We start from the raw sequence: 24209 nt of genomic DNA on the forward strand, positions 1-24209 counted from the left end.
GCTGTTTGTTCTGGTTGAACTTCAGTCAGACAGTGATAGCTGATCGTGAATGTCCATTCATCAAAGACGTTTAGGAGGAAAGGAGCATTAGTGGTGGAGATGATCATCAGCCTGTCATTCATGTAACACAGGGTAACACTTTACATTACAGTGCTCATATTACACATTTCAGCCACCTCAGTGTCACCTTTTGAAAGGACAATTTTGCACTTTTAAATCTAAATCTAATTAATTGCAACGGCACTAACCAAATGTGTTTTCATCTCAAAATACCACATCTGTGACATGCTGCAAACAAAACAAAAATGATAGTATTTACTGTATTTTTAAATGTTAACATTTCATTATATATTTTTTATACATTTAAAATGTATGTCGAATTTCGAATGCACTATTGTTCATTATTTTTATATATATTTTAAATAATGTGTAGAATATATATAAAAAAATTGCATTACAGTACTTCATTGGTATAATTTCTCTATAAATTTTTTTTTTTTTTTTTCTAAAATACATAGGCTGTATGTTTAACTTCATTTGAAATAATCCTTTAAAGTGTAAGCCATGCAATTACAGTGAAGGAAAGGTTTCAAGCTTTAAAAATGGCACAAAAGCACCAAAAAAGCAGTCCTAACTTTGAGGAATAGACTGAAATCATCATTACTCACTGACAATTTTACCCTTCTGTTAACGTTTGCCATCAGATCTGATTCATGGGGGAATCATTCAGACCAGTTTTGGGGAAAGTTTCAGTCCACATTTATTCAGCTGAAGCACTGGCTTCAGAATCGGTCCTTCATTCTTCCACTGAAGAAAGAAGATCATACGCGTCTGGAACAGCATGAGGGTGATGAGATGAGATGAGATGTTATTCTTGTGTGCTGTACATGAACACTGTACTGTATCGGCTGAGGAAGAGCGTCTATCAGCTGGAGCTGTAGAGCGTCATCTCTGCTACATTGGCATCTTGAGTTTCCGGCTCCTGCTTGCAGCTTTCTCTGACCACATACACGACCAGTCCCAAACAGATAAAAATGAGCAGCACTATGCCGATCACCTGTTAATGACAGAAAAACTAACATGTAAACAATTATTTAACACAAACATCCATGACATGAAAAAAAATGATATGCATTAATATGCCATTGCCACTACTCGTTCTCCTTGCATCCTATTGAAATGGACTTTAACACATTATATACATTATCAATTTAGTGCAGTGTAATACATTGTTTTATACTTTTAAAACAAATACATCATTGTCATAATTTCTCAATGCAAAAAAAAAAAAAAAAAAAAAATCACCTTAATGGTCTAAAAATGGACTTCATTTGTCTTAAATAGTGCTATTTTAGTATCACTGAGATACTTTTGTAGTTTTTATTGATTTTTATGTATTTGTTTTCATTTAAATGTAACAAAAATGTTAAAGTTTTGTTAATTTTGTTTCTGGAAAGTGGGCTTTTGTCTTTTTTTATTAAAATGTGCTTTTTTATAAATAAATAAATAAATTTAATTTAGTAAGTAGATGAAGTTAAACTAGATTAAAATGATAAACAGTAAAAACATTTAATAAAATGTTTGTATTTTTTTAAGTTTAACCCCCCCCCCCCCCCCCCCCACACACACACACGGTTTTAACTATGCTTAAATATAATAACCCTGGTCTTTAAAAAAAAAGTTTTATTTTATTTTGAGGTGAAATTTGACCTAAGTGCAGTTTTGTGCAAATCACTCATTAAATGGTCGATACATAAAAAAAAGAAAAATACATTAAAAAAAATTTAATGGACATGGAAATTAATTATTGGGTTACAGAAGAAGTAAATGTAATGAAAAAGATTTATTAGTGGACTGGATCTCAAGAATCTATAGTCAAAGACAGGAACAAATCTATAAATGTGACTCACTCATAAGTAACAATACATTGTATTTATTCCAAAAATCATTAGGATATTAAGTAAAGATCATGATCCATGGAGATATTTTGTAAATGTACTACCGTTAATATATCAAAACTTAATTTAATGATTTTCTCAATATTTAGATTTTTTGCACCCTCAGATTCCTGATTTTCGAATAGCTGTATCTCAGCCACATCTTGTCTGATCCTAACAAACCATACATTAATGGAAAGCTTATGTATTCATCTGTATTCAATTTTATTACTGGTTTTGTGCTCCAGGGTCACAAAAGTTTACTGATGACATCAAAGTTCTATGTAAGTTCTCAGAATTCCACAAATGTATCACTGTATCTGTGAAGTTCTAAATATGCATGGCTTCATCTGCAGTGTTCTAAAAGGCCTACTGAAACAGCAGCGGATCTCACCTGAGACTCCACAAACAGTCGCTGTGAGCGCAGCATGAGTTCCTGAGGAGTGACGCTCTCCTCTTGAATGGGTTCGCACCATTTCTGCGGAGCGGCTTTGTCCACGATCACGAACCGGCCGTGCCAGTCTGTCATCGCACAGGCGAAATACTGACCGTCCAGGAAGAGCAGGATCAGCCAGACCACGGCGGGAACGAAGCTGGACAGGGACACGGTCCTCCTGCACCAGGCGTCACACCTGCATCCCTGAATGATCATCATGAGCGCGAAGGCCATGACGGCAGGAATGATGAAGAACGCGGAGGAAAACAGCCCGTTCCAGGCCGGATTGCACGGACACTCAAACTCCAGCTCCACCAGCTTCTCCAGTCCCATCAGGATGAAGCCGAAGGCCACGTTGGACACCAGAGGACTGTTGCTCAGCTCATTCTTCAGTCTCGTGAGCCATTGTTGTCGACTTCCCATACTAACAACACCTGAAAGTCAGAGGAGAGCTGGCCAAATTCCTCCACACATTTGCAGAAGGTCACTGATGCGAGACGAATTGATCCCGGGGTAAGTTTCCCCCCTCCTGACCTGTGCATTGCCATTGGCTGAGAGCAAAGGTGGGTGTGTTGTTCCTCAGCTCCGGGCTGCAGATCATTGGCTCGTGGAGGGCGGCAGGTGTGGCTTCTGATTTAAATGTTTCTTTCATTGCTTGAGTAAAGTGGAGGGAAAATCAACTTGACTGGAGATTTCAACGTGCTGTGTCATCAGAATCCCTCTAAACTCGTAAGCTTTGTTTAGGATTGCCTTTACTCCTGGACTGGGAGCTTTCTTTCAAACCATCATTAGACATGCAAGCACAAGTAGGCAAGAGTTTGGAAGCAACGTTTTCCTTGTGACCCTAAAACCTTACATCCAATATCTCTAAACTAAAAACCTGAATGTTTTTAAGGAAGACATATAAATTGTCTATGAATGAAATTCTGTCCACTTTTTTGTCATTGGATTGTAGTTGACAGAGAAGCAAAAGCGTCATCAGAAGTGTATCATGTCTGTTCCTCCTTCAGTAGTGATTTAAACATCCCATAATGCACCTTGTGAACACGTCTTTAAAATTAATAAACAAAGACATCTTTTTTATGCATTAAGATATTAATTGTAAGTACAACAGTTAATCAAATTAACAATTAAATGCAGATCATAAAAAAAATGTATTTGATGTCTGTGGTATTTATTTAATAGGCCACCACTGTATTTATATATCATAATGAGTAATGTTAGAGGACTGGAAGCAATAATAAACAAGCAAATAATTCTTACTGAGCAAAACAGACTTAATTTATGCTCCTATGACCTTAAAAATTTCTGCTTAAATCCTTAGATCATTTAACAAAAAGAAAGTTTGCTTGCATTTGAATTGATTTTTAAATGCTAAAGAGGAAGAACATCAAAACTTTTCACTTATATTGCACATATGCATTTAAGAAAAGAAAAAACTATATAAATAAACAGAACATTCAATCATCAAAAGCAGATCATAAAAGATGTTTGATATCATAATATTTTCTCTTTTTTATTCAACTCCACAATAGTTTGTTTCATCAAACAACAAATAATGTATACACAGTACAGTAGTTGTATTAGTAAGTTGCTCCAGCAGATGGCGCTGTGTGTATGTGAGCGGCGCAGACAGAGGTCATGACTGTGCTCGTGTCTGTTAATCCTGACTGTGCTCGCGCTGTGTGGATAACATGCACTTTCTGGGAAGAAAATCTCTTGTGTCCTTTAGATAAATATCCTGTGGAGACCCTAACACATTAAACTGCCATCAACATTTGTGAAGGACTTGATCTGGAGATGCATGTAAAAAATAATTGTAAAAAAGTTTTTTTGTAATCAAGGATGTATATTATTTATTGTAAATTCTGTCATTTGAACTAAAATTCTTCATATTTTTGTAATAATTGTTGGGTAACAAAAAACCACAACCACAAGTCCCTATATAGGCTATAGTATAAAAAGTAGACTTGAACTGTTTAAGGACAGGTCAGATATTAGTTATAGCTACAAGTCAGCTTAAGGCAAGTTGGCATGTTTTTTTAATACATTTTAAAAGTTGCAATTTAATAGAATATGTTCACTAAAAGTTATATTATGTTCTATTCAATTGTATCAGAAACAACAGATATTTTTTACTTTTAAAATTTTGGTGTCCCTAATTTTTCATTTCCAAATTCAGTATGTTTCTACTGATTTTCTATGTATTATATATTAGATAAAAATAAAACCGAATAGAAAAAAAAAGAGAGCTAGTGTTTTTATAAATAAAAAACAACAACAACAAGCAGTTAGAAAACAAATAGAGTCTTAAACGATCATGTTTGTTTATATGTATAAATTCTCTTTAATTTCACTTTGTTTTGCTGTGGAGTAATGCTACTTTTAAATGTTAAATCGCCTGCGCGGTCGTTGCGCAGAACTGACGCGCACGAGGTCCCCACGGGAGCGCGCGCGCGCCGACAGCTGATGATGCGCGCGAATGATCCGCGGGGTGCGCGCACTGACAGCTGAAGGTTCTCCGCGATGACGGACACTCCGATGGCCCATCATCATCATCATCATATCCAGCAGCATCAGCATCCGTGTCCCTGAGCTCCGGACAGCATCAGCATCCTCCTCATCCTCATCCGTCCTCCATGCAGCAGAGCCGCCGCGCAGCGCCTGTCGCGTTTCTCGCCGTCTGTCCGCGCTCCTCCTCCGCCATCCTCTGCGTCTGAAGTCGCTCCGCGTCCATCACCTGCTCGCCGTGTCCCGTCTCCATCCTCCCGCAGGATGCTGTCCTACACCGGGATGCTCGCGCTGCTCCTCGCGATGCTCCCATATGTATCATCTCAGAACGGTAAGAACGCGCTCGTGCGGGATCTGTGTGTAATCTGCTTTAGAGGTCGATGCCATCTTTCTGATGACAGACACCCCGCTGCATTACAGTCAGGCTGGTTTGTGGTGCGTAAAGACTGGAGAGGAGATTTGCGCGCAACGCAAGTGGGGATGTTTACGCACAGTATTATTTTATTTAGTTTATCCCTAAACGATGAGTGTTTTCCTTCGCTCACCATATTCTCCAGAGTAATTCTTCGTGTTGTTTACGCGCACTCTTCTTACATTCGCGTCCTCGCACCTGCGGTGAGGAGATCTCATGACTGAGGAGAAGCCTAAACATTATGTAATGTCCTGATGTTCAATCTAATACGTGACCCTGGTCCACGAAACCAGGAATGTGAGGGTGCAAAATAAATAATCACATTTTAGAAAAAAAAAATCACTTTTTAAAGCTTTACAAATGAAGTCCTTAGCAATGCATATTACTAATAAAAAAATGAGTTTTGATATAGTTACTGAAGGAAATGTACAAAATACCTTCATGGAACATCTTAATGATTTTTTGGCGTAAAAGGAAAATCGATTATTTTGACCCATGCAATGTATTGTTGGCTATTGCTACTAATATATCAAACCATTTATGGCTGTTTTTGTGCTCTAGGGTCACTTACAGAACCAGGTTTTAGTCTGAACTAGAATGCAGTAGGAGTTGTAAGTAAACGCATCTGCTTCAGAAATGGAAAGCTGTGTCTTTGTGAGCGGTAGATAATGAGTGCGTGTCCCTGAAGACATGTCTTTGACTTTAAATGCTGGAGTGTCACAGCTGTGACCAGGAGAGGGCAGATACATCACCTGCAGACAAACAAGGCCAGGGTATTCCCTCTTCAGGATCCCCCAAAAAATGGAGAGGGGAAAGAAAAACAACAGCGAAGCATCGGTCAGTTTTGTGTCCAAACGGCTATTTTTGTGCAGAAAAAGCATCTGGCGAATGTAGACATCAATCGTGATCTGAACAGAAGCAGGTTCTGGCAGCACAGATGTCTGGCTGTTAAATGTGTAGTCAACTGGAAATGTTTTTAATGGGCTTCTGAAAGTTTTATTCAATCCTGAGAAATGTTCATGTGACTGAATGGCTGTTTTAACCAGATCAGGTAGAAAAAGCTGGTCTGATGAGAGAGGGGTGTTTGTATTACTGTGAAATAATGATTTTCAGATAGTTTTCCCGAAACAGTCTGGCTGCTGAAACTAACAGATTCATATTTTTAAAGCCTCAAATTTGGGACCAATTATTTATTTATTACAACTGTATATGAGGGTTTTTCAAATTTTACTTAAATTAAAATGAAAAAGAGTATATAAAAATAAAGTCTAATTCAAAATTATATAATTAAATAATCCTGCTATATATATTAAACTTAGATCTATATAAATATCTATATAAAATGTGTCTATATATATATATATATATATATATATATATATAAAATATTAAAATACTATTTTGTATTATACAAAAAATTAACTAACAAATTAATACTGTTCTTTTTATTTAGAATTTATATATAAGTATGAATATGTAAATTTAAGAAAATGTAAGGATAGATAGATAGATAGATAGATAGATAGATAGATAGATAGATAGATAGATAGATAGATAGATAGATAGATAGAAGGACCTTTTAAAGTGCTCGGTATAAAAAAGTAATGAATAAACATGCTCTGCACTTATAGCAGATACAGACATTGTTTTTCTAAGTGTCATTATGTTGTACAGTAGTGTGTGTGAGAGAGAGAGTTTATGAGTGTGTGTGTGTGTGAAGGTCTGCTTTGATATGTCCAGACATAAGGTCAGTGGCTCTCCTGGATAATCCAGCCATTGTTTGGTAAAGCCAGCCGTACAGATTCCAGACCCATGTGCTCGACTGACTGCTTTCTCAGGGCTGAACTCTGTTATTCAAGCTCTGATGCGGCCCACTCAAGACTTAATATTCAAATCCTAACATTAAAATATGCCTAGAATAATTCAGTGTTTCCTGAGACTAACTGAAAGCAATAATTCACAACCCCAAAGGAACAAGCACCTCATGTGAAGTAGAGTTGGTTGGTATTTAATAGCCAGGCACTTGACTGTCATCAGCTTATTCTAGCCAGTAACTGCCCGCTTATAAGGAAGAGACAACCTGAGCAAACTGTAACGTGAACCGTCAGAGTTTTGTTTTTAAAGACAACCAGCCAGCCAGTGTTTGTAATTTTACATGCAATAAAAATAAGACAGTCTTTGAGTGGACTTCTGAGTGAACTAGTGTTCTCTTGTACCTTTGCCAAGGGGTTAAATGCTTGTAGAAGAACCAGGTTTGTGAGGTAAACACTGACATTATTCAAACATTTTGGCATGGGGTAAAATAAGTGATGTTCTTACTCAGTATTTTTGTTTTCTAATACACTCATCTAACATGATTCTTTAACAGTAGGGCACTGCAATAATAATACTATCAAGGTCATGGGTTCAATTCTAATGAACTGATAACATGCATTGCAAATCATTTTGCATAAAAATGTCTGTCAAATGCATAAATGCATAAATGTGAATTTGCAAGAAAAGCAAAATGACAAGATATAAAGTCTTAAATGCATTATTTATTGCATTATATTTTTGCAATATATATGTGACGCCCGTGGCACAGAAATGCATTGCTCCAGCTTCATTTCCTGAATCTGAATCCCAGAAGTCAGACTGGCTTCATCTCAGTCTCAGTTCTCACATCTGCACACAGCAGCTGTGCAGCGGTCTGCTGCCTTCCCCTGACACGCTACGTTACCTGCAGCTCATCTTATTATTAATAAATTCATCTGATTTAGGAAAGAAGATGTAAACAGTGTGTAGCTTGCATATATAAAGCCCCGAGCCATTACTAACTGTGTGCCTCGCTCATAAGAGCAGCAGCAACAGATATCTGCAGGACTGTAAATGGCTTTGCTTCGTTCTGCTGCATGCGTCTATTATTAGAACAGACGCGAGGAGCGCAGAACTGGGGCTTTGTAGTTATTTTTGCGGGAGGGAATCCAGTAACTCTTAATGGACTGGGGCTTTATGGGGCGGTTTGTGTTTGTCATTCGGTCAGTGTTGAGAAGCATAAAACCACACTGTAATCTCAGTCTGATGGAAAGGCAGTATTCATTGTGGCTTGCGGTGTGAATATGACTATGAACCATGTCTAATCTGGCCTCATGAACAATTCACGGTATAAAGGCACTCTTCTGAGTATAAATAGCTCACGAGTTACTGTGACATCCGTGAGATTGAAGGTGTTTTCAAGGGATGCTCGAGTCACAAATAAAGATTCTGTCATCATTTCCATGCCACTTGTGATTTGGTAGAATACAAAATAAGAGCTTTTGGGCTTCTTTTATGAAATGATTGTTTGGTTTTGAGCAGTATGAACATTCTGCCGAACGTCTCCTTTTTGAGAATATTCAGAATATTCTGTTGATTTCAAGTTGTAGCTATTGAGATGCTGGTTACAGTATTAATCCTATTTAAGGCAGATATGCTCACATCTTTGGTTTATGGCTATGTCCTGTGGTGAGACATGCTATACTTGATCTAAAACGATTTAAACAGCATTTTGATGATTCTTCTTGCGATTATTATACATGTGGATTTTCTGACTTCATTTTAATTGAAATATTTGTACTTTTAATTCATTTGTCACGCTGCAGAACCTTTTTAAATGAGCGGAGGACTGTTAGAAATGGAGGGAACTTCAAGGAAATTGTAGATATATCAGTATTATGTTGATTAATGCAAAGCATAAGATCATAAGATATGAAAACTATTCATCAAAATGTTTTATCCATAAAACGAGGCAAACATCTGTCAGTAGTCTCAAAAAAAATAAACTTAATTTGTATTTTCTTCATAAACTCAGAAAAATAAGATTTCTTGTCATTTTGCATCTCAAGTACATTATATCTTGATTAAAAAAAAAAATTATACTGGGAAACAAGACAAAAATATTGTGATAATTATTATGACCATTTTTGCATGTGACATGATTGTGTTTGCATATAATATTATTAAATTTAATTGCATTATACAAAAATCATTGGCATTAAAAAATTAATTAAATTTAATAATAAAATAAGGGGTTTAATAATGAATTATATATATATATATATATATATATATATATATATATATATATATATATATATATATATATATATATATATATATATACATTTCATACACATATACATATATGTGTATGTGTGTTCAATATAAGATAAACATTTATCAAGATATTCTGATAAAAAAAAAAAAAAAAAAATAATAATAATAATAATAACTGGTGCTGTACCATATCCCAGATGAAGATTCAGAGTTATTGTAGGAAACTCAGCTTTGGTCATTATTTGTTGTGTATATACAGTTATCTTTTGAAATCACATGACACGTTGATCCGTGTATGAAAGCGGCCACATGTTGTTCTTTGCGAACTGCAGGGCATTAACATTGGTTGAGATTTACCAAGAATTCATGTAACACCTGCGCGACCCGTTAAGAGTTTCTACCGCTTATATCTTTTACCACCTGTGTTAGATACTCCATGTGCAATTTACGGGTGACGCTATCAGAAAGAAGATGAAGAAATCACAGCCTGTCATGGAAGAGAAATAGATGCATCATGACTCTAAAATCATGATATGAATGCACCGCATGATCACTGATTATCATTTAATATAGTAGACAGATTGACAAGGCAGACACTCGTGACCCGTTCCACCTACTCAACACTTGTGTGTGTGGAAATATGACAGCGGTAGCTCGTGTTTTCGGGTCTGCGTGGTGTTTTATTTTCCTCCAGGGAGCTGTAATTCCCATCGGAGAGGTGAAAAACTCAAGTGCTCCTGTTAATACACTCAAGCTGCCAGATCCCACCATTAAACGCCTCTTTTAAGTTGGCACTGGGTGCCGTTAACAAAAGCATTTATTGTAGCAGGTCACGTGAGAATATTAGAGTGTCATGTAATGATTTCAGAATTGGCAGCATTGCAGTATTGAACAGTTTATTGAAATTGAATCATCTTTAAAGGAATAGTTCACACAAAAATGAAAATTTGCTGAAAACGGGCTCATCCAAAATGTAGATAAGTGTTTTTCTTCATCAGGTTTGGAGAAATGTAGCATTGCATCAGTGTCTCACCAATGGATGCTCTGCAGTGAATGGGTGCCGTCAGAATGAGAGTCCAAACAGCTGATAAAAACATCACAATAATCCACAGCAGTCCACTCCATCATTTAATGTCTCGTGAAGATGACATTTTTAATTTCATAGTCCATAATCCATAATAATGTTTCCTTCATTATTATCGATTATTATTGTATATAGCTATAAAGATAAAAAAAAAAACTTGATTGATTTGTTTCTTTGGACTCTCATTCTGACGGCACCCATTCACTGCAGAGCATCCATTGCTGAGACACTTATGCAATGCTACATTTCTCCAAATCTGATGAAGAAACAAACTCATCTACATCTTCGATGGCCTCAGGTGAGAAAACTCAGCAAATTTACATTTTTCTTTTCATCCTTTAAATCTAATTGCATGATCTCGAGACACATGAACATGCAGATGTAGTATCCCGGACGCAAGTTAATTTGACTGAAAAGCCTCAAAGAATGCGTGTCATTATGCACCGCTGTATGCACCATCCAGATGTTTCTGTTCCCGGAGAGGCTCGCTGAGAATCGTGCTTCAGTAGAGAAGGTGTGAAAGCCCAATCTGTTCGTTAGGGTGGCTGAAAACTCCAGACACGGATGTCTTTATTACGAGAGAATATAATTACGGTTCACATGATCGTGCCTCAGGCAGGGAATTCAACTACGTGAAAATTGTGTCTTTTCATAGCTCACTCACACACACACACACACACACACACTGAACACCTGAACGCTCACCGAAAAAATCTCAAGTCATTCTGAATAAGACCTCCGACTTGCATTTAAAGTCTAATCTGATTTCATGTTGACCTTGCATTTCTAGATACATGAGTGTTAACGGCTAGTGAAGCATGCCGACACACTTCCGTCTCTATAGTGTCGTTTCCTGAACAGAGACAAACGAACATGCTGAGCTTGATCCATCTTGTATTTGTGTATAGGAATGATGATTAAAAGACAGCTTAGGCGTCCTCTGAGCGCCGGTTCATTTGTCATCCTGAGATTAGATGACAAAACCACCTCAGTCTCCTTGAATGACCTGCCAAAAGGTTTCCTTTGCCAGTTTTTTGAGTCTAAAATTAGATAATTACTTTCCAAATATGCTTTTAGATACAGAAAAAAAGTACTAATAGCGCTGTGTGATTTGTATATGTAAATTGTACAATTATTCTTCATTAAAATGTAAAAAAACAACTTTTTCTATGTGAATATATTGTAAAATGTAATTTATTACTGTGAATTTTCATACTAATCATACTAATATGCTGATTTGCCTCTCAAGAAACATTATCAATGTTGAAAACAGCTGATTGATATTTTTGTGGAAACCTTGATACATTTTATTTCTCTGCATTCTTTGATGAATAGAAAGTTCAAAAGAACATTAACATTATAAATGCCCCATCTGTCACTTTTGATCAATTTAATGTGTCCTCGCTGAATGAAAGCATCAGTTTCTGCTAGCGTTTTATTATATTATATCACAGATATCAGATAAATCTCCCAGCACTAACACATTTTGACACTTTTTATTGATATTTGGCTGCGAGTTCCAGCTCGGTACGAATGCGACTCTACTGTAGATCTGAAAATGAGACACATCGTGAGCTCACGCCGCTCTGGGATGATTGAGTCCCCATCTTGAGCACTTGGAGGCAAGCCTAGCCTGGCGTCACGGGCGGCATTCATCACGCACCAAGGTTAAACTGAACTGCAGTTTAGAAACCATAAGCACCGTCATCGTGTCAATGTGATATTTCATGCTTGCACCCAGAAGAAAGAACCATCAAAAAACGAGATCTGACTTTGATTCTGAAGTCTTCTGCTTCTCTGATGAAGAAAAAGACCCCAGATTCATTTGAGTGCACAAAACAATCCGAGACATGCATCCTCACATTTGCTTGTTTTGATGCAGTTTTTCAGATTGAGTGTGTAGAGATGCAAGTGAATCTCCTCCAGACTGTGTGTGACTAAGGTTACATGTTTTGTGGCTGATGCCACCTGTGCATTAGTCAGCTCTTGACATCTCACGGATGCATGTAACAAGCTGATAGTGCTACGATAAACAGCAATGATGTAAAACCATCAGGGGTCGACAGGAATCGAGTCACAAGTAGATCTGATGTGAGATGCACGCATATTTCCTTTCCCCGCGCCCGTGAAATTCACCTTTCCGTGGGCTCAGTCTCTCGCCGTGAGAGCCGTAATGCTGTAACCTTCGTGAATCATTTCATTTACAAGCTCGGTAATCCGCTATGATAATAACTTCATCCTTTCCTATCAGTTTCCTGCGATAAATGGGGATGCAACATCTTTTCTTAATACCTTTACCTTTTCTCAGGCTGTGTTTTTGTCTTGTCTTCTGGTAAAAAAAAACATTTCTAAGAAATAAGACTTGCTTTAAGAGAATATATCTTGAATTAAGTTTATTTTTTCTACCTCGGTGGCAAAATGTTTTTTCTTGTTTTATGGTTTTTATTCAATTTATCAGTGAGGTTACAAAAAAAAAAAAAAAAAAAGTCAAATTTAGATAGAAACTTCCTTCAAGATATATATTCTAAAAGCAAGGAAGCCAGCAATTATTGTTTAACAAACTTTAGTTTCTCAAGTAAATTCTTATTTTTATGGATTTTAAATATTGGTAAAGAAAAAAAATGGTGCTTAAGATAAATTATTAATGCTTGTACCTTACAAAATTACCTTGAAAGTCTACATACAACTATTTATCCAATCTGCCTTCTTTTTTAAATTTTGCTTCTCGATGTAAATTATTGTTTTCAACAGATTTTAGCTTTTTTTTTTTTTAAGGAAAACATACTGTATTGGTGAAGACAAAAATACTGGTTGGGAAAGATATTGTTATTATTATTAAAAATGTAAGTGAAAACGATATCTTTATTCTTAATGATTTATTTTCAATTTAGCTTCTTGGGTAAATTATTGTTTTAAATTATTTAAAATGGTTTATTAATATTATTATTATTTTTTTTTTTATGGAAACCATATAAGACAGAAATGGTGCTTAAAATTATAATAATAATAGTAATAATAATAGTAATAATGCTGTTATTATTATTTACATGCAGTGCTGCCAGAAAACGATTTTATCAGACAAAACATGAACAATGACCTTTAAGTGAAAGCATTTATTCGAACCATTTATCCGTGCTATATTTTCTACCAAACAAAGAGACAGTGAAAAATGGCACTGAAGACATGCTAAAGGGAGATTCGCTGTTTCCTTGAGCATCACTAAATTATCCTGCCAATGTGAAGCATAATGCAGCATCCTTCCAGGGTTTATTTACTGCTTTACTTGCAAATGTTTTTCTCTGTGCAGGATTGATCCAAGATATTACTGAGAACTCAATGTATGTGTAGAAATAGTAAAGAAGCCTTTATGGAAATGTTTTTTTTTTGTTTGGAATAGGTCATATGTGTGATATCACATGAAGATCGTCCAGGGGTGCATTAACCTGTTTCTCACTGATACTCTTTTATTCTGTCTTCTACTCTTTTCCACTCATTTCTGGCTCGTTTCTTCTTGATTTGCATTTGAATCAATCTTCTTTTTGTGTTTTTCAACTGATCTGATCTCAGACTTCTTCCCCTCCAGCTGGGTTTGTGAAGTCGCCGATGTCAGAGATAAAGCTCACCGGAGACGCCTTTGAGCTGTACTGTGATGTGGTTGGTAACCCCGTGCCGGAGATCCAGTGGTGGTATGCCGATATCAACAGGGCGGACTCCTTCAAGCAGCTTTGGGACGGCGCCCGCAAGCGCCGGGTGTCCATCAACACGGCGTACGGTGCCAACGGTGTGAGCGTGCTGGCCATCTCCCGCCTCACGCTGGAGGACGCCGGGATCTACGAGTGCAGGGCCAGCAACGACCCGCGCCGCAATGACCTTCGCCAAAACCCGGCCATCACCTGGATCCGAACGCAAGCCACCATATCTGTGCTGCAGAGTGAGTGCTCTATGTACTGTAGTAGCTCCCACTGCACAAAGACATGCACTAGGGCTGGGCGGCGTAGTGTTGATATTGCATTTATACCTGTGGTCCAATTTGATTTTAATGGGAGTGATTTAGTATTTGACATGTCATTCTGCATGCAGCTATAATGACACTGAATTCGGCTGATGTGCATCATGTGTGCATCATTCTGAAATGAACTGAGAATGCATTTAAAATCAAATTTAGTTTCGGAATTTCAGAAAAAAAACGTTAGACTGCACAAGGGTCATAAAAATATTATATATTCATATTTTGTCTGTTTTCATGGACATCGACACTGACATGAAATTGGCTTTTTTTGTATCTTGCATTAATAGATTTATGTAAGAAAGTACTTCTTCTTTTTTTGGAGGGGGGGTTAATTTATGCTTTTTGCATTAACATCTGAAACAATAAAAAAGGTAAAGGTCACACAAGGTAAAAAAAAAAAAAGTCTGTCTTGAGATTTGAAAGTTAATTTCCCAGAATGCATCACTTACAGTACATTGAATTCTTTAAGCTGTAATTTTGTAAAATCCTATTTCCATTCCAATTGAAATTCTGGAATGCTGGGGTCAGTTCAATTCAAATTCACACTGAATTATCATCACAATCAGTGAATTCTAAATTCTGCACAACCCTGGTGTATTTCAACTGTTTTATGATTTCACACGTTGCACATCTGCTCATTTCTGTTTTACGAAATGTACATATTTGTTTGCTATGAATTATAGTCTGATAATATGACTTGCATCCGCATAAAAACAGTAAATAATCAAACGAGATGAAGCACCTTTCATAAGTAGAGTATTTAAATCACCGGATTATACTAAAATAGATATTACTGCATGCTTATACATAACATAAAGCATATGCAGAGTGAATTTGCAGCAAAAATATCTGAATGTTTGAAAAAAAAAAACATTCTTCTTCATGCATTCCAGCCCTACTACAAACAAAACAAACCCCTTAGTATATATAGGGACAGCATTGTATTAATTCCTCTTGTATTATTCTTATAGCTTGACTTTGGTGTGTCCAAATGTTTCCTTCAGGCAGACTTTGGGGGGGTCCCACTGACTTCCTGAATTTCCTCTCCTAATGTCTTTGAGCCTCTTGTTGTGGATGAGCACAAACCCAGACTGATCCCTGTTCCCTGTCTGCCTCTCCTCCTCACTCCTTCCTCCCTCACCACACATGCCGTCCATCCTGGCTGTTTCTGTGTTCCCTGTGTTGCTTGGTTTCTTTATTTTCATTTCATACGGACATGATTTACTTGGGAATATTTTGCCTGTTTGTTTTTTAGTTTTGAGTTGCGTGGGTGTACTTCAAAGCTTGACACTGTGTGCCCTGTGCAGAGCGTAAAGCCTAACGGCGCTTTGAAGTCATGGCGTGTTTTATCTGTGCATTTTGTCCTTGGGTAAGGGAGGATGGGACCAGGAAGAAGACACAAGGAAAAGGGGTCATTTCAGTTAAAATCTAAAAAAAATAAATAAATAAATCATAATCTCATCACTGGTATAAAACTGACCCGTGTGCATCCACAGCTGGAGAATGACCTTATGCCTTCTTTGCTTTTACTGTGTGTCTGTGATTCAGTAATGACATGATATTCCTCCCGCGCTGATCCCTAAAAACATAAAGCCAATCAGTGGGGTCTGATTCATTTGCGTGTGCTTAACTAAAGTTCAGGGATTACTGTCCGTCAAGGGCTTGCTAAATACAGACAAACATCTTTCTGTGTAAAATAACATGATTTCATATTCTGTCATTACTGAGAGTCATTGTTGTCATATTATATACATGTGATACAGCATCATCACATGGATATAACAGGCTATAGATGCCGAAGCGTATAGTTTGTCAACCAGAAGCTGTAGACTGTAGTGAAAACCTCCCAAACCTGCAAAGCTTATTTTAGTATTTATTAGGGATGCACCGATGTATCAGCAATTATCTGTTTAAAAACAGCCGATGAATCTACTTTATTACTAGTTATAGCATGAGATGAACACACATGAGCATCAGAAGGTGTTTAAAGGTACAGTGCATCTTACTGAAATGAATCAGTCGGAGTTTCAGGCATGGAAAGATATCTATAAAATTGCTTATGAGCGATATGCCACTTAATGCTTTCACCTGAGGAAAGATCAGAGTTGGTTAATGAGCTACAAAAACAACAGAGAGGAGATTATTTACTGTTAATGTTTGAATTAATCTTTTCATGAAATTGTGAGTTTTCAGTTTTTGAGTGTGGTTATTACATCCAGCGTTGGCTAATTACTCTCTACTAATTAGATCTTCAACAGTGTAATTAGAATACTCTCTCCAAAAAGTGTTGCATTACTTATTACTAATTACTTTTTAAATCCCATGCCAACCAGTTGAACAATACAAGGATAAGAAACTGCTTTTTTTTTTTTTCTAATAAAAAAAAATATGATTGCATAAATTATTCTTGAGCTGACCAAAGTATTTAAAGGGAGAAGGTTGCATTAAAAACATACATTTTAACATTAGATGTGATTTTTTTATTATTTATTATTACATAACTGGTCAGTTACATACGAATCAAGAGTAATCCCTTACTTTACTTTTTTAAGATAAAAGTAAATAATTACTGTATTTAATTACTTAGTAATGCAGTACATCCAACACTGAATATATCTCATAACAAATAGCATTTGGATGTAATAATTTGACTTGATATCAGAATTTGTGGGTGGACTGTTCCTTTAAGAGAGGGATATTGATATCTGATTAATCGGCTCTTGGTATTGGCAAAGAAATTTAGTATCGGTGCATCACTAATATTTGTATTTTTACCCCAAACTACCCCAAATCTCCTCATCGGTGACTGATGATTGTGAGCAGGACCGATTCATTGACCATTAAACTCTCTCCTCTTAGCAGGTGACCTCCAGATGACCTTCAGCAGAACCTTCAGACATTTTCGTAGCCGTCCTGACAGATAGTGTGTAGGTGAGAGTAAGCAATCTGATGCCAGAGAGAGAGAGAGAGAGAGAGAGAACTAGCATTAGCGTTCCCCTCGGCTAAACCAAACTGCAGGAGGTGTAAGGAATGCTAATTAGAGGATGATCCCGAGCCCCTCCCAGCGGAGCGGGAATAATATCTGGAGGTTTACTGTACAAGCCAATCACAGGGTGATTATGCCTCGCCCTGCTTTTTCCAACTGGGTGCTGCAGTTGCTACGATAGAGATTCACACACTCGGATGCTTCACTAATTAAAGTCTGTACGTTTAAATTAAAAGCTTATTAAATGAGGATAAAACGAGTCTGTAGTAGTCCCAGGAACTATCTACTCCCATCCTAATTTTGAGGGAAAATCTATGGAATATATTTGAGTATTTAAACGGTTAATATGATAAAATGTGTTAAATTTTATTAAATATTTATATTTAAACATAAATGTAAGAATTCGAATTGCATATAAAATTCCCATTCATTTGGGTTATACAGTTTAAACATAAACTAGTCAGATTTCTGTATTACTGATAAACAGTTTTAAACAAGGTTTATATGTTTATCAATAAATTCAATTTGATTCAAACTTTTTTTTATTTAATTGAATATAAGTTGCTCCACAGTCAAATTTGCTCATATTTGTAAAGTCTTTTTAAATTGATTTTCGCTGTTGCTATTTGATTGTGTAATTATTAAAATAAAATCAAATTGATGCAAATAGTTCATATTAAACTATGCCATCATTTTTTGAATGGAGAAACCTGTATATCTGATAAATATACCTTAAATTAAATTTATTTTAATTTAATGATGTTAATGTTAAAACTGTGTGATTCAAATGGCATGATGTAATTCAAATACATCAATAAATAAAATAAAATATGTATATTTTTAGTGTTTTATCGATAGCTAAATGAATCATTCGTTTGGCGTAATATTTCATAAATAAGGATGTATTGTAAATATCTTGAACTTTTATTTATTTTATTTTTTGTCCATGCTTTAGACAATAAATGGTCGAAACAGTAAAACAATACTACTGGATTTAAATTTTTTTGACGCTGATATATGCCATAAAATGTTAAAAGAGAATAAACCGAGCAGAAACAGAACTGTTATTAGAAACTTAGCAGTTTGCACGTGAAATGATCCAAGTTGAACTGGATTTAATGGAAACTGTGGATGATGGATGATTTTGCTGTAAGAGCGTCCTCGTGTACAATTGATGAGGCTCATATTGTGGTCCGAACAAAACTACACGTTCAGTTTTGATTTTTGATTGTGTGCAGGTGTACAATTAGATTCAGTGTCTAATTTATGAAATGTGTCAAAATAGAAGAAATTGCAGGTCATTTTTGTCCCATGTCAGGCAAGTAAGGAGGTGTACAGTATATGCTCTTAAAGGCATAGTTCATCCAAAGATGAAAAATCATCATTTATGTGTCTTTTCAAAACTGAATGACTTCTGTGGAAAACAAATTGATTTAGTTTATGGCTGTTCTCACATGCAATGGCTCCAAATACATGATTTTTGTGGACTTTCATGTTTTGGAGTGGTCACTGCTTCCTCTTCAACTGCATTGTGTTAAAAAAAAAGCAGCTCGCTGCAAACTTCTTTTTTGTTTCACAGAAGAAAGAATAAATTAAATACATTTATGCATTTAGCAGATGCTTTTATCCAAAGCGACTTACACTGCATTCATGCTATCAATTTTTATCTTTCATAAAAGAAAGCTTTGAAATGACATGAAGGTGAATAAATGATGACTGTATTTATCTTTGGGTGAATTTCCTTTTTAAGCATCAAGATAATCTATCAATGGACACGTTAAACTTCCTGTAGCCAAAACTAAATCAAATATATTTGTAATATGTTGTCTCCGTTCCCCACACAGGAAACATGAATGTCCACTAAGCTCATAATGTTTTATTCACTAATTGTCCAGGACTTTGTCTTCATTTTTAGAGCCACGGATCAATGCTTCCGATCAGGAGATTTTGCAGCCTAAAAGTGGTCAGGAGTTACCCATCACCCTTCAGTGTAACCTCACTAACTCACACAGCACCCACCGGGAGACCTTCTGGATGAAGAACGGACAGGAGATTTCCAACACAAGGACGGAGCACAAACACACAGAGTTCAAGTGAGATTGAAACAAGTTTTTGGATTTGGGTTTATCCCTCACATTATAGAAATGAAACAAAAACCATGTTGATAGATGAGGAAAGCCCAATAGCTCTGCAAATAAATGTTTAATATATATATTCTGCATTCAAGGCCTGTTAGTCTGGCTGACAGGTGGATGGATCTCATGTAAATCTGTCATATTTCACCCCAAAATCAAATAGAAAGCAAGAGAAATTATATTGTCACTTTGCAAAAAAGTTACATTTTTAATGCATTATTAATTAAAAAAATGTTTTGTAACATAATTGTGTTTTTTAAATTTTTCTTGATTGTCTCTCCAAAAACAACAACAACAATAATAATAAAATGCTATATATAATATATATCACTTTTTTTTTTAAAATATCAAACGCAAAAAATCTCTGTTTCTTAAACCAGACTTATTTATATGTTTAATTAATGTCTCAATGGGTCTCATTCATTCAGAACGAATTTTTGTGTAAATCGCGTGTAAAGTGGTTTTGGCGTAAATTTTCGGATTCATTAAAACGTTCGTATTTTCCAAAATACCAGAAATTCCAGAAATCTACACCTGCTCCCAGCCACGCGTAAATAGTGCGTTTAACGTCTGAACGTTTTGCTCATTAATACGGCTGCATTTTAATTCACCTTAATCGGGTACATATTTACACAGCATTTTGAAAAAAATATTATATATATTAATTACATACGGTTTTTCTTTTAACTTTTATTATGAGAGCCAGTAATAGGATCTGTAATATGCTGCCAAACTTCCTTTTTTAGGACCTGATAAGCCACTAGTACGCTTGAAAATAAAATGTGGCGTTTTGAATGAACTTCTGATAATAAAACTTCAATTTCTGCAGCTGAGAAATGTTTCTTTTTCAGTCGCTTTTGAGAAGACATGTTGAAATCCTTCGTTTGGTGTCATAATATGATGCTCATATATAGTTGTCAGTCAGATTTAATAGGCGGGATTTATGGAAATTGAGAGTGAGCGTGCACGCGTGTCCCATTTACGACTGATTGGAATTCATTAACACACACACACATTTCACTATCACATCTGACGTTTACGAAGTTTTTGTGAATCAGGAGAAGAGTTTTCGGGAAGTTCTCTTTACGCGCAAATCACTCAGATATTTACTCGTATATTTACGAATGTTTCATGAATGAAACCCATTGTCTGTTATTTATTTCTTTGACTTCGGGGGTGAAATGCAATTTCAGAAGAAGCTTTGTTTAAACTATATTTCAGATACCTGTTTAAGAAGTCTGTAATATGACGCTCTTCTGCGATTCTGAGGGTCTTAGTGTAACAATCGCAGGAATCTCTGAGGACAATCGGGATGTTCAAGCACAAACTCTCTTTAGGAAGACGTCTGATCAGAGCTTTCAGAAAGAGTGATGTGTCGCAGGGCGATCTGCTGTCAGACTGCATGTCACAGGCTCCTCAGAGACGCTTGCACTCAGAGCAGACAGCTCTAGCGTAATCAAGTTTCCAAAGCACATCTCCACACAGCCCGCCAGCTGAAAATTGCTTGCTGGAAATGTTGTCATAATAGCTTTTTCTCTTTTTGATGATTAATAATGTAGTGTTTTTCCAGTGATTAATATCAACTCTTAAAGCAAAGGCTCACACAAAAATGCTTTCATGTCATTCCAAACTTTATTTAAGGCCCAAGCCACTAAGGCGCAGGTCCCCTATGGATAACTATTATTATTATGTATGTATTATTATCGTTTGGGGACCTTAACATGCTCAAAAAATCTTGAAAATTGGTACACGGGTTGAAATCTGCGGCCATTGGGACGCCGCAGAGGCTGGGACCCGGGGGTGGCACGGGGGTTCTACAGCGCCCCCTGGAACTAAGTCAGAAAATTGCATTTACTGTAAAGCATGATGCTTTGATTCCCAGGGAATGCATGCATTGATATAAACCTTGAATGCAGTGTTAAAGGCATCTCCCAGATGACATTCCCCACACAATAAAGCTGTACGGCTTCAGGAGACTTGAAATATTGTGCGAGCAATATAAGCTTGTATGGGAGAAAATGGTTTCTTCAGATTTGGATTGCTTCGCTGAATACATAAATCAGCATACAGGTTTGCAGTGACATGAGGGGGAGTAAACATGGCCTTTTCAGTTTTTGGTAGGCTGTTCCTTTAAGAAGTGGGAAACAGTTTTGGGAAGATGTTCTAGTTTTGAGCTGGCAGTGATTTGTGTTTCTTGTTTTGTAGGTTAAGTAAACCGAGGACAGACGATTCGGGTGAATACATGTGTGTCTACACCTTTAAGTCTGCTCCCAATGCTAACGCTTCCATTGAGGTCAAAGGTAGGAAATCCTTTTACAAAACTCATTAACATACTGTTAACACCATCCAAACGCTGTTGCCATCCAGTAGAGACCTAACCCGTGTTATAATTAGCTATTGTTTGGAGTGTAATTAGCCTTTCTTCACCTTAAAATAAACTCAGTGGAGAGCCGCAGTTTGCTGGAGTGAATCCAGACAGTCACGTCCTGAAGTCTCACTGTGGATGAAGACGGCGATTGCGTCTCGTTAGTGTTTGTCTGCGCGGTGGGTGGCGTAGTGACACCCGGATAGCTGCTGTCACTCATAATCAGGCCAGTCATCCGGCCTCGACTTCATAACGACTCAAACGTGCTGCGTCTGGATATATCAGACGCTGAATGAAGAAAATGAGACGAATGACAATCTTCAACATTTTTGTGTGAGTGTGTGTGTGTGTGTGTGGGCGTGTGTGGGCATGTGGGGGTGTGTGGGGGTGTGGGTGTGTGGGTGTGTGAGTGTGTGTGGGTGTATGTGGGTGTGTGTGGGGGGGGGGGGTGTGAGCGTGTGTGGGTGTGTGGGTATGTGGGTGTGTGAGTGTGTGTGAGTGTGTGTGTGGGTGTGTGTGGGCGTGTGTGGGTGTGTGGGTGTGTGTGTGAGTGTGTGTGTGGGTGTGTGTGTGTGTGGGCGTGTGTGGGCATGTGTGGGTGTGTGAGTGTGTGTGTGTGTGGGTGTGGGTGTGTGTGTGGGGGGGTGTGTGGGTATGTGGGTGTGTGAGTGTGTGTGTGGGTATGTGTGGGTATGTGTGGGTATGTGTGGGCGTGTGTGGGTGTGTGTGGGTGTGTGAGTGTGTGTTGGTGTGTGTGGGTGTGTGTGTGTGTGTGTGTGTGCGTGTGTGTTTCTCATTAGATTCTAATTACTGTAATAAAATAATTTCTTATATTAAAAACAGAAATACTATGATTTTGTACTTATATAAATAAACATTTGTAATTTTATTTTAAAGAAAATAAACATAAATTAGTCAATGACAAATATACCATATAACAATTTATTTGCAGTTGATTTATTAATTATACATTTGTTTATTAACATATTTGTTTATTTATCTAATCTAATCTAACACAACTTTATTTTCTTTTTTTTATTAATACCTGACAAATCAATATACCATTCTTTTTTTAATATTGCAGAAATCGATTTTTTTATTTATTAAGTAAAAACTGTAATACTGTTTTTATTTATACTATTTTAATTTTATTTAAATAAGCACACATTTGTATAAATGCTATTACAAAATAGATTTATTAAATTAGTTATTTCTTACAGTATAAAACGTTTTTTTAATCAAAGTTTTATTTTGGATTAATTTAAGTTTAAGTTTAATTGGGCATAAGCTAGTATTTGGCAAATAGACATACCTTTTTATTTTTATTTTTTGCATACAACTTTATTTATTTATATTACTTTATTTTACTGAAACAAAAAACACTCTAATACCATGACTTTAATATTTTAATAGAATAATTCGTACATATTTTTATTTTTCATTGAAATCAGCATAAATTAGCACATGACAAATAAATATAATATTGTTTCGTAGTTATTGTTGTAATTTTTGCATATTAAAAATAATGTTTTTATTTATATTTTGTGGTCAAATATGATCGAGGCATGTCCTTGACTCATTTTAAGGTTATTAGCTTGTTTTCTGGACAGTGGGAGCTACAGATGACACAAATAATGTTTGTATGTATATAAAGTGGATGGTGATCTCACAGACCCCTGAGACCCGACACAGTCTGAGCTTGCCTGCGTGTTCCTCACAGTTAAGCCAATTTGTTTTGACACGGCCGTCAGATGCACTGAGCATGCCCGGACCGTTTTGTCAAGGCTTTCTTTAAGCGATGCCTGGTTATGTAACGCGCTGATGTCGCTGTCCGCTTTGGCCGGTCTTTTCTGCCCCGAGTCTGTGAGATGACAGCATTCAGCTCCATGTGCCACAAGCTCCGTTCTGCTGCTAGAAACACACGATGAGGAAGCACAGCCTCCATCCTGATGTACGGTTCATGTCCTGTTTCTGTCTCTGTACATGCACAACTGGAGCCACAATATGCTTTATAAGTTCATTCATAATTCAGGAATCAATGAGCAAGTTTCAGTGCTGTATAATATTGTGGTTGAATACTTTTTTAATGTCTTTTAGTATTTCTCAAAGACAGAAAAAGGAGCAAATGAAAACATGACCAGGTCACAATTAACAAATGACTTTTTTAATTATTATTTGTTTTATAATTTTTTATTATTAATTAATTTATTTAAATAAACAATTAAATGTTTATTAATTTATATTTGTTTATTTTATAAAA

General features: G+C 36.5%; 2 protein-coding genes across 4 annotated transcripts in view; one reads left to right on the plus strand and one right to left on the minus strand.

Moving 5' to 3' along the window:
- Window positions 1-513: 513 nt before the first annotated feature.
- Window positions 514-3208, minus strand: LOC113118762 (calcium homeostasis modulator protein 6). The gene is made up of 2 exons (XM_026288180.1): window positions 2332-3208; window positions 514-1057 (listed from the first exon to the last, which is right to left on the minus strand). Exons 1-2 carry the CDS (start codon window positions 2794-2796, stop codon window positions 926-928), a joined length of 597 nt encoding a protein of 198 aa, XP_026143965.1. The 5' UTR covers window positions 2797-3208; the 3' UTR covers window positions 514-925.
- Window positions 3209-4808: 1600 nt separating this feature from the next.
- LOC113118102 (neuroplastin-like) overlaps window positions 4809-24209 on the plus strand; it is a 33665-nt gene continuing 14264 nt past the window's right edge. For 2 of the 3 annotated variants that reach the window (XM_026287014.1, XM_026287015.1), the window contains exons 1-4: window positions 4809-5215; window positions 14038-14385; window positions 19365-19542; window positions 21790-21884. In XM_026287014.1, coding sequence (XP_026142799.1) covers window positions 5149-5215; window positions 14038-14385; window positions 19365-19542; window positions 21790-21884 — 688 coding nt within the window. In that variant the 5' untranslated portion in view covers window positions 4809-5148. The remainder of the gene's footprint in view (window positions 5216-14037; window positions 14386-19364; window positions 19543-21789; window positions 21885-24209) is intronic. The other variant, XM_026287013.1, reaches the window with a different exon arrangement.

Source organism: Carassius auratus, chromosome 18 (genome assembly GCF_003368295.1).
Source record: "Carassius auratus strain Wakin chromosome 18, ASM336829v1, whole genome shotgun sequence".
In the NCBI taxonomy this organism is placed as follows: Eukaryota; Metazoa; Chordata; class Actinopteri; order Cypriniformes; family Cyprinidae; genus Carassius; species Carassius auratus.